Raw genomic sequence first — 12055 nt, 5'->3', positions numbered from 1 at the left:
CATCATATTGTTAGTCCTAGCCTGTGCAATAAGTAAGGAAAAAGGCATACAGATTGCAAAGGAAGAAAGAGAAATATTTCTGTTTGCAGAGGACCTGATTGTCTATGTGTAAAATCCCAAGAAATCTACCAGAAATATCCAAGAATTAATAGGTGAGTTTAGGGTGGACACAGGATACAAAGTCAATATTTGAAGAAAGCAAACCCCCAAACCCCCTTAATCTAATCAGAGAGGACTTCCAGTTTCAACTTTGATATGTAAAGAGTTTGGAAGTTGTCACTGCCCTCCTTAAAACAAGAAAAAATCCAAGCAAACTGAAAATCAATGAATTTTCTTGGATACATTTGAGAATTGAAGTTATAGGGCAAACCGTTACTCTGAAATCTGGAGAGACAAGTGAATATAGAGAATCACAGCCAAGATCAGCTTACCAGAAGCAGAAGCCATTGGAGCCAGTAACTGGTAGGAGCAGTGTAAGTATAAGTGGTAATATTGAGTAATTGCTGAAGGCTGAATGTGAACTAGTTTGAGTCTTAAAAACTCCTTGAGGGCCCAGTTTTATACAGGCCCCGACATTTTTGTGGGTTTTGCATCCAGGAACTCCATCAGGTTCTTAACAGTGAAGATCAAGAAAACAAAATCATCTCCGGTTTTGAACTGGGAAAGGAGAATATAACCCTTTTGAAATACATCCAGAGTATTCTCCATTACAAAGGCTTAGTCTCCAGAAGTAACCACATTACCATAACCTTATCAAATACATGGGGAGGGAAATCAGCCAACTCAAGCCCTCTCTAGCCTTCCTGTCATGTAAAGGTAGAGAAAAAAAAAAATACTAAGAAATGCTTTTGAAAGTCATAGCCCAGACTCAGACCCACTAAAAAATACAAAGATTTAATCATAAGGTTATAGTATACTTCCCTTCCTCAGCACCTTACATGAACAGGGCTTCTGTATAATAAAAGTGGATTATGACTGAGAGAACTTAAACAGACTCTGTTTAAGTTCTTAAGGAACCCAGAGAAATAGGATAGGGCGCAAAATAAAACAAGGAAACTGAATCCTCTGGTACCTATAGCTATAGTAGGCATTAAACATAGTCCAGGTCCTAGCCAGATTAATATAAAACCTGACAGTAAAAGCATGATTATCTCAGTTCCTATTACTGTTTACATCATATCCAACTTCCAGCAAAGAAATTATAAGATATGCTAAAAGACAAGAAAAAACACAGTATGAAGAGACAAAGCAAGCATCACAACCAGACTCAGATATAACACAGACTTTGGAAATGTCAGAGAATTTAAAATAATTATAATTAATATGTTAAGGGCTCTAACAGAAGTGTGGAAAAAGTAGACAACATGAAAGAAAAAATAAGTAGTGTAAGCAGAGAGATGGAAACTCTAAGAAAGAATCAAATGGAACCACTAGAAATCAAAAACATTTAACAGAAATAAAGAATGCCTTTGATGGACTCATTGGTAGACTGGAAAATGATAAGGAAAAATCAGTGATATTGAAGATATATCACTAGAAACTTCCTACACTGAAATGTAAAAAAAAAAGAAAAGAAAAGAACAGAAGAGCCAAGAATTGTGGGATAGTTACAAAAGGTATAACATACATGTGATAGGAATTCCAAATGGAGAAAGAAAAAGTGAAAGGAACAGAAGAAATATTTGAAGTACTAATGGCAGAAAATTTTCCAAAAGTAATGACAGAAACCAAACCACATATCCAGGAAGCTCAGAGAACACCAAGCAGGATAAATACCCAAAAGATCTATACCTAGCCATACTATATTTAAACTGCAGAAAACCAAAGACAAAAGAATCCAAAGAGAGGGTTAAAAATCCTCACCTACAGAGGAGCAAAGATAAGAATTACATCAGATTTCTCATCAGAAACCATGCAAACAAGAAGAGTATACAATTTATAATGTTGAAAGAAAAAAACCCACTGACCTAAAATTGTATATCCAGCAAAATTATTCTTCAAAATTAAAGGAGAAATAAAGACTTGTTCAAACAAAAACTGAGGTAATTTGTCACCAAGAGAATTGCCTGGCAAGAAACATCAAAAGAAGTTCTTCAGAGAGAAGGAAGATAACATAGGTCAGAAACTTGGATCGACATGAAAGAAAGAGAATCAGAGAAGGAATAAATGACACTTAAAAATAAAATCTTCTATTTTTATTATTCAGTAGAGACTTCTGGTAGAAAGTGTAGAAGAAAATTGCAGTGACCCTGGATTAGTAAAGAGTTCTTAGAACAACAAAAGCATGATCCTTAAAAGAAAAAAATTGATAAGTTGATCCTTATCAAAATGAAAAACTTGCTCTGTGAAATACATTGTTAAGAGAATGAAAAGACAAGTCACAGACTGGGAGAAAATATTTGCAAATCACATATCTGATAAAGGACTTTTATCTAGAATAATAATAAAAAAAAAACCAAAACTCAAAAATCAGAAATTAAGCCATTTAAAAAATGGCCAAATATTTGAATAGCTACTTCACCGAAGAAGTACATGGATGGCAAATATGCACATGAAAAAGATGCTCAATTTAATTAATCATTAAGGAAATGCAAATTTAAGCCACAATGAGATACTATGGTAAAACCTATAGAATGACTTCAAAAAAAGAAAGTCTTGGGAATAGCAATAACTGGTGAGAATATGGATCCCTTGGACTCCCATGCATTGCTGGTGGGAATGCAAAATGATACAACCACTCTGGTAAACCATTTGGCTGTTGCTTGTAATGATAAACATACACTTACCATAGATTTGTAAACAAGGAATATTGCCAAGATTAAAAGTAATTCAGAGCATACCAAACATATCTAAGTGTTTCTGGCATCCTTCTTGCTTGTAAGTAGGATATGGCATATAGCATGAAGAAGTCAACCTTTGATATTTTGCTATCTAAGAAACAGCACATAATTTGGTTGTAAAAGTATTTAATAATTTTACAGTTGACCCTTGAACAACATGGGCTTGAACTGCATGGGTACACTTACATGCAGATTAAAAAAAAAAAATGCATACCGAGCACTGCACCATCTGTGGTTGGTTGAATCCGCAGATGCAGAACTGTGGACAAAGAGGACCGACTGTAAAGTTACAGTCAGATTTTTGACTGCGTGGGGATCAGCACCTCTAACTCCTGCGTTGTTCAAGGAGTTCTGTTTTTCTGAATTTAGAGTCCTATACTGGAAAGGTGATATAAAAAATGTTATTATCGTGGGTTGGTCACTTAAGAATATTAAGTACTTGAGAAAAATGAATGTTTGTAGTTTTACTACCTATTAAGCAGACTGGTAATACAATGTTTTAAAATAAAAATAGCAGAAGATAACATAATTTTAAGGAACTTGAGTTCCTTCAGAAGTGAGGAACTTCTGTTTTTATTTAAAAATAATACCAGGCATGCCAAGGTTACCACAAAGTACACAGTTATTTTGGGGAAAAATAGGACAGATATTTTGGGCAGATGACCCACAATGTAAACAAAGATTTAGTCCATATTTTAAGGAAAAGACTGAATATTCAAAGATCAGTTTTGTCATTTTAACGAAGAGAAAACTGAATTACAATCTTGCAATAATATAACATTTGTTGGTAAAGGATTCACAAGACTTGAAAAAATCTTAAATGAGCTTGTTTCTGAACCAACTTTGTCAAAATTTTAATGTATTTAATTGATTCTTACCACATTCATTATTTTCAGTTATCATAAACTAAAGCAACTATAGTTCACTTTCTCTCAAATCTTCTGTAACTTATTGTACCCACCTATTTGTTTTTAATTATTATTATTCTAGAACAACCGGATAATTTAAATCAGCTGTGTCACTAAACACACTGTTTAGTTCAGTTGACTTTTTTCTTTACATAGCAAGATTTCTTGGTGAAGAAAGTAGTTGGTTAAAATATATTCTGGTACAAACTCCCCACCTCATTACTAACCAGTACTTTGAATACCCTTATTCTAACATATTTATACTGGGAAATAATACAGCTGAGGAAAGCATCCCAGCATCAGGGTTAGATTTTTGCCTGGAATTGTTCATCAATTGTTGAACAGTTGGGTGTCACTTATCATTTACCTATTAGTTGAACCATTGGGCATGTCATTTATCCTTCCAAGCTTCAGTTTTTTCATTTTTAATGTAGTGTTCTGTGGTTGAATTAAATAATGCATTTGAAGTTTTGCACAAATTGTATTTTATTGTTACTGTAGTCCAACTCTAAGAAGGTCACTTTTTCAGTGACCACTGTCATGGAACTTATATCATGTTTTATTTGTCTGTCTTATCTGCCTTACTATACTGTGAATATCTTGAGAGCAGGATTGGTGTTTTATGAACGCACAGCATAAGCTTGCTGAATGAATGGTTATCCAGGGCTTAGTAAGCAAATCTGTGTGTCATACTCATTTCTTCTCTCTCAATGTTGTTGAAAATGTATAGTTAATGGCATTGATAAATTAATTTTCCTGTAACACTGCATTTCAAGTACCATCCACTGCCACAAAACCAAGTCCAATGCAAATCCTTGTAATTGCGTTTAATAAACATCACCCACCCAATGGAGCTGCAACACAAAGTGTTAACAATGGTGCTAGTTGGTTAAAAGTAAATTTAGTGCTTTTCTATTTTCTATATTTACTCAGGCTAAAGAATTTAAACTGTGATGTTGTATGCTGAGGGCTTGGGCTATGTTATTTATAATACTATAATAAATTATGTGTTTATTTTATCAGCCAAAGTGAAAGACAAATTTTTGATAATTACCTCAAATTATTCAATTCCTGTTGATGGAATCAATATCCTTAGAAGGCTGTTTCCTAGGAAATATGCTATTTTTTCAGACTCTTTATAAGCAGATATTGTTTTCTAAGGGTTTGGGGAGTCCTACAATTGGAGAGGTCTAACAGCCCCAGAGAACATTTAACCTTGTCCTGGGTTAACGTCAAAAAGCTTGATTCCCACATATTAAAAGAAGACAGAAATTATACAAGAGACACAACCAACTTTAGTGAAATTTATGTATATTTTCTCTGAGAATTGTCATGACAAACATTCACTATTACACCCCAAGCATTTTAAAAAATCTTCTACTAGCTTAAGTATATTTCCCTTCATTTAGGTATTACGTACACAAATAATCATTATTGAGTTGGTGTAGTAGGTTGATTGGTGACCCCAGAAAAGATATAGCCACATGCTGATCCCTAGAACCTGTGACCATTATCATAAAGGCAAAAGATGTGATTAAGTTAAGGATCTGGAAAGAAGGAGCTTATCCTGGATTATCTGGGTGGGCCTTAAATATAATCATGTATTGTTGTAATGGAGAGACAAGGGGAGAACAGACATACATATAGAGGAGACCACACAGAGAAGGGAAGCGATGTGATCATGGAGGTAGGAACTGGAGTGATGTGGCTATTAGCCAAAGAAGGCCAAGGCATGTCAGCAGTCACCTGAAGCTAGTACAGACAGATTCTCCGCCAGAGCCGCCAGAGTGAGCATGGGCCTGATAACACCTTGGTTTTAGACTTTTGGCCTCCAAACTGTGAGAGAATAAATTTCTCTTCAATTACCAAGTTTGCATTAATGATGGAATTCTTGAATTCCATAGGTTGGTCTTTCTTTTCTATAAGAGGCCCTTGTCTAAGGACATTAATCAGAGCATTCTGTTTAGATCATCTGTTGATGATCTGCCGAAGTATTTCCTCTAATGTCTGTTTTACTGTGGGGCTCTACCTTTAGGACAGCAATTTGTTTGGGGAGTTCCAAAACATCTAGTAACATGCGTATTTATTATTCATTTTTAATACAGATAACTGAAGAGGTTAAAAATCTCTATTTTTTCCCCCATAACATTCCAAAGTTGTGAATCACTTGAAAGGCAAACAAGCAATGCATATATTACCCTTTTATTTTTAGTAATCCCACATGCCATAGAGACAGCCATAATTTTGGCCAGTTGAGCCAATTTGATATTTGGTAATGGATCTGAGATTCTATAAGGGAATCTAGAAAAATTATTGCATAATCAGCCTATTATTACCTTTTTTCATTTTTAAGTTTAACCTATCAATAAGTAACATTAAATCAAGATTTGATATAGGAGCATCCAAAAGATCTGTTCCAGGTATGGACAGTTCTCAAATTATAGAAATGATGAGATTCTCCTCTGTTGATAAGGATAATACAGTTGCTATTAAGCGTGTTACATTAGTAACTGGTAATATGAGAAAGAGAATGTAGGTATTTTGTAATTAATCAACTAATATAAAAATACTGGATATTTTAAGTTAACAAGAGGCATTATATTGAATGTGGTACCATAAAATAGGGGAACCTATTATGAGATCTGAAGATTATTAGACTAATTTAGCTAAGACTGCATGTTTTTCTGAGGCAAAGATTAAAAGCCTTGGATCAAGGAATAGGCATTAATAGGCAGAGTCTTTGATGTATGTCTTGTCGTTAAATTAATACCCATAGACTATGGCCTTCCCTTTTACTTTCAAAAAGAAAGGTTTATGATGATCTGGAAGATCAGCAAAGATGATGGTTGAAGAAATATTTTGAGATCACTGAAGGTTTTTCTGTGTTTTGTGAGAATGGTTCCAAGATGTAAGTCAAATCATACAGAGAGCTATTTCAAAAAAGCTTGCTACCTATACTCTACAACATCCAGTTAATCCCAGAAATCATCTTAATTTTCTTTAGTGTTTGGCCTTGGATAATTTTGGATAATTTGTAATCTCTCACTAGATTATGTCTCTCCTTAGCCAATAGGTCATGGCCGAGGTCAGGGGTTTCCAAACTATGGCCTGCTGTTCAAATCCAGCCCACTGACTATTTTTATATAGCTTGTGAGCTCAGAATGGTTTTTGCATTTTTAAATGGTTGAAGAAAAATCAAAAGAATAATGTTTCATGACACATAAAAATTATATAAGTCAAATTTCAGTATCCATAAACAAAGTTTTATTGGAACATAGCCATACTTATTCACTTATGAATTGTCTATGGCTGTTTTTGCAATATAATAGCAGAGTTGAATAATTGTGACATAGACTATATGTCTAAAAAAGTCAAAAATGTTTAGTGTATGGCCCTTCACAGAGTAAGTTTGCTGATTCCTGGATAATGAAATGTTATTTGTAGAGTTAAAATTTCTCCTTAGAGTCTATGTGAATAGAATTTATAGAGTCAGTCTTAGAATTTCAAGATGGGTATGGGTTACTGCATATCCTTAAGATCTTGGTTTAAGACTTGAGAAAAGTAGGATGGGACTTCCATAAATGCCTGAAACATAACTTTCCAGGTGAAGTGTTGATTTTGCTCTGGTGAAAGCAATAAATATTGGCTATCTTTATAAGCTAGGAAATGAAAGAAAGTAAAGATAGGACCAAAGAGAGTACATTCAGGTTAGGCAGTGCTAGAAAATGAGGTATAACTCTTTGGTTAATAGCTCACAGATATTGATGACAGACCACCATCTCAGTTTTGGGGTTTTTAAAAAACATGTAAAATAGACATATTGCTTGGACTAATACAAGGGATAATTAAGCCTTGTTATATTGCCTGTTATAGTTGGCTTAGATCTTTTCTAACTTCAGCATTAATAGGATCTTAGGCAACAGTGTCGACAGAGTCAATCTGAACTCCTGTGGGTTTAACTCCAATTATTCTGCCTCTTTTCCCCTTGGGTTCTGGTACCGTGGACAATTATTTGGTTATTTTTTTGAATCAACATACTCAAGTTCGTAGTTATAATTTGATAATGTGCAGTAGAATTTTCTGTGACTCCTATAGTAATTTGTCTGTGGTACATTTCTTCTGGTGGTTCTTGCAAAGTAGGTTCCTAACAAAGCTTATAAGAGTGTGTCATAGAGAAGAAAGTAGTGTTCTTCTGACAGTTATAGATAAAGACATGGAAAAGGACTTAGGGTTGTTCAAAATTCCCACTTCTTGGTTTTAGTGCTCTGAGAAATGTGATTTTCTATGGTAGTGACATTAATAGTAAAGGTAGTTGTACCTGTATCAACAAGAAAACTGTATTGTTGTTCATTGATATTTACAGATAGTTCTCATAATTGTCTGTTGAGCGGTATTGTTTCCCTCAGAGTGGCATCATTGGGCAGATTTTGGATAATTTTCCTACTTCTAAACCAATATGATACATTGAATCACCCACTGGCTCTTCTACTTGAAATTTTTCTAAGCATAGGCATAGAGAACCAAGGACTTTTTAGTACTGTTTTGAAAATATTCAACTTTACATTGGAGATAGTCTAAACTGGCATTGTCCCTTTCCAGTTTATTTTTCTGAATAAGTTCTCCCATTTTATATATAAAAAAGAGGCTCAACTTACTTCAGATATTAGATCTACCCTGTAATGCTATTTAGAGATTACTGGAATGTAGTTTTTTTTTTTTTTTGGAATGTAGTTTTAAACTCTATTGATTAATCTTCATAGTTTTACTATTTTGAATTTTTCATCCACTTTATCATTAAAGTAAAGGTTTCATAAATAAATGTCCCTGTATAGTGCATTTCTTATTCCTTTTTCCCATTCAGGGACATTTTAAAAATTATGCACGGCTGAGTTATTTAAATCCTTTCTTGGTCTTTCCCATCCTGTTCTTTTAACAATTTTCCCCTCATGAAGGTCTAATGATTAAGTGCATCAGTTGGTCTAGATCTGGTAGAATCTAACAAAAGCTTGTATTCCAAAGCAAATTTCTATTTTCCTGAGGATTAAGAAAACCTTTACTTATAAACCTCTACTCAGATGTAGACCATGGTTTAATTCCAGACTTACGATCTGCCTTCAGGTATAGCATGGGAATATTGTGCAATGTGCTTTATTCTTTCTTGAGAAAAAGGTGAGAAAGGGCAGGTTGCTTAGGAAGTCAAAGGATGGAGAAGAAATGGAAAGTGTGAGAAGGAGAATGAAGATAAAGTTGTATAGAGAAAAGGAGAGATTATTTGAGTCTTGGTAAAATGTGAGGTAGCTGCTGCTTCCTTCTCCTGAGAGAGAGCCTGTTATCACTGACTTTACCTACAAATTGGCAAATGACAATAAAAGTAGCCATCTCTTAAAGTTAATATAGCTAATATATGTATGGACTGAGGTATAAGATGAAATGCTGTGTACTGCAAAGAAATTATAACAGTTCCTGCCATTAGGGAGTTGCACTGCAGTAGAAGCAGTAGAGAGTGAGGGAACTATTGTAAATTGTGCACTTCTCTGTGTACCAGACATGCTCCTAGACCTGGTAAATATTTTATCATACTTGATCTTCAAAATAATCCTGTGAATACATAGATTACTTCTCCCCTTCCCCATTTTATATTAGGGTAATGAAGACTTTGAAATTTTAAATGGTTTTACCAATGTTACACAGCAAGAAGTATATGAAGCTAGGATTTGAATCTGGTCTAGGATATGTACAAATGACTGAAGAAGGCAGAATGAGACATACAATTACAAAGGCCTAAAAATGGGTCGTTGGGGTTTAGCACCATTGAAGTCTCTTTAGTTTAGGAATATTTAAGGGAGGGTTCATTAAGGAGGTAGCATTTGAACTGGGCTTTGCAGTTTGAGGATAGGATTTTAACAGGTGGATATGGTAACAAAGGCAAATGAGTGATAGAGCTGGGATTGAATTCAATTCAGTCTGAAGTCAAAGCCTATTTTCTTTCCATTACACAAAACTAGAACAGTGAGAGAAAATGTGGAAGCCAGTGCAACTGAAAGGGGATTGTAATATTTTGAGTTATAGTAAAAAAAGGTTGAAAAGGAACTTCAAGACAAGAACATGAAGGACCTTCAGTACAAATACAGCAGGTTCTACAATATAGAATAAATCATTCCAAATACCATGATTACCTCTGGAGATTACATTTAATATCTCTTCTTGGCAAATCTTCTCTCAGGACCAGTATTTTGGAGGGCCTGGTGGGTTGAATGGTAATGGACCAACATGGAGGTAGGGCTGGGTATGGGACTAAAAGCAGGAGAATTGGAAAATGCTTTTGATAGGAGCCAGTGTTTTCTCTGATATATTTATTTTTAGTTCAGACCATTTTACAATATGAAGCCCCTATCAGAGGCTGATAGAAAAAAAGCAGGAAATCAGAAGATTCCCAAACTAGCTGAATTATTGGAACTTGCACAGAAGGAAAAAAAATCTGTGATATTTGATCTTAATGCCCCTGCACCAAGACATTTTCACAGAAGCTTGTATGTCCGCCATGTAGTAAGCGTGATCCTTGACTCTAAGATTGAGCAACATCTGGTATGTCTATCTTAGTATTTATGGTAGAGGTTGGGAGGTGGGTAGCATGTCCCAGGAGCATAGCAGCTGAATCTGACTTACCTTGTAGATCTTCCCTGGGATCCTAAAATAATTTTGCTCCCTGTAAAAATGGAGATGACTACTTTATACAGCTATATGTGGCAATCTAAGAATGACCCAATGAAATTTACATCAGTGGGGAAAAACATTGAGGCTTTTTGCTATTACAAACCAAATGAAATGTCACCACTCTGTTAAAAGGGAATGTGTGTAATGGCTATATGACGTGACCTGCACCATCACCAGCATACAGCTATTAGAAAGAGCCTTGAGGTAACGGGGAGAAAGAATCTACCCCATCTTTCTTCTCTTAGTTGCTGCTCCCCACTGGGGGGAATAATTTATTTAATTGGCCAAGCCACTCAAGTTCTATAGCCATTGGTCCTTATAAAAAAAAAAAAGAAAGAAAAGAAAGAGCCTCGGTATGGAACACTAAGGCTTTGAGGACTTGGCTTTCATTAATGACATATAAAGAGACTTTTTGAGCAGAGAGTTTTTCATCATGTTCTTCAGAAGCAACTCTGCATTTGGGCAGTCAGTCATTCCAAATGTCTTAAATTCTCAGAATATAGAAGAAAGCTATGAGTGAAACAAATATGTGTCTTTTTGCAAATAGAACTATTTCCACAGATGAGTCATAATAGCATTCCCTGTTGGCAGGAAATGACCCCCTGCAAAGATGATTTTTAGCATCATTAGCCAGAGGAGATGTTTATGATTCCCACCTTTCCTCCGCACGTACCAGCTCCTCATCCACTCTGGCCAGTGTGAGGACACAGTGGACCCTTGGTCCCATGATGTTAACTGGGAAAACTCAGCTCCAGAACAACCTGGGTGAAAGCCCCATTATAAGAATTCATTAGACAATATTAGGCCAGGTTGACTCTATCACCAAGGGCTAGAATCTCTCTGTTCCCTATAGACTGTTACCCATGCTGGAATGGGGCTCCAGCCATTCTACTTGGGGCTGTTTGTACCTAAACAGCTGGATTATCCACTGAAAGACTTCCTGTTTTTCCTTACAGATTTTTTGGTTGCCTGGTTTTGATAGGGAGTATGTCAGGAAAAGAGCTCCTGGTTTTCAGCAAGTGGGCCAGTTAGTCTCCATTGAACGCCTCACAGAAGAAAATATCAGTAGAATAAATGTTGACCACAAGAGGCTGTTCTACAGTGGATTGAGGTAAGTGTTTGGCCACATCTCTTTTGGCATATATTGCCTTACTTGCACGAAATCTGTATCCCAACCAAGCTACTTAGGTCCCCCCTCCCACCTCAAGATTTCTGTGTGTGGCTATCTTTTTGGAATCTCTTCTTACCCTTCCCTCCGTCTCTGCCAACAAACATTTATCAAGGGTAGACTCTTCCTGGAACATACTCTTCAGCTCCTCCTTCATGCTTCAATCTCTCATCATTCAACACACCTTTTTGTATGCTTGGTGTTTTTGTTTTTATATAAATTGATCATTGAAAAGTCAGAACTCAGAAAGTTGTCGATTTCCTTCTGCCATTACTAGATGGATGGCAGTACCTTGTAAATAACTTTGTAATCCAGATAGCCAGATTTCTTATAGATATAATTCAGAACATAATTAAATCATTATTAGAAAAACCCTTAAAACAGCCAAGTATGAGAAGAAACTGAAATTCTCAACCACCACATTT

General features: G+C 35.5%; 1 protein-coding gene across 1 annotated transcript in view; it reads left to right on the top strand.

Annotated features, from left to right (window-relative positions):
* The first annotated feature begins 10018 nt into the window (after positions 1-10018).
* GDPD4 (glycerophosphodiester phosphodiesterase domain containing 4) overlaps positions 10019-12055 on the top strand; it is a 41525-nt gene continuing 39488 nt past the window's right edge. The window contains exons 1-3 of the mRNA XM_060160863.1: positions 10019-10024; positions 10112-10333; positions 11419-11573. Coding sequence (XP_060016846.1) covers positions 10019-10024; positions 10112-10333; positions 11419-11573 — 383 coding nt within the window. The remainder of the gene's footprint in view (positions 10025-10111; positions 10334-11418; positions 11574-12055) is intronic.

The sequence above is a fragment of the Lagenorhynchus albirostris genome, chromosome 9 (assembly GCF_949774975.1).
Source record: "Lagenorhynchus albirostris chromosome 9, mLagAlb1.1, whole genome shotgun sequence".
NCBI classification, from domain to species: Eukaryota; Metazoa; Chordata; class Mammalia; order Artiodactyla; family Delphinidae; genus Lagenorhynchus; species Lagenorhynchus albirostris.
Note: the sequence above shows the minus strand (reverse complement) of the source record. Positions and strands in the feature narration are given on the sequence as shown.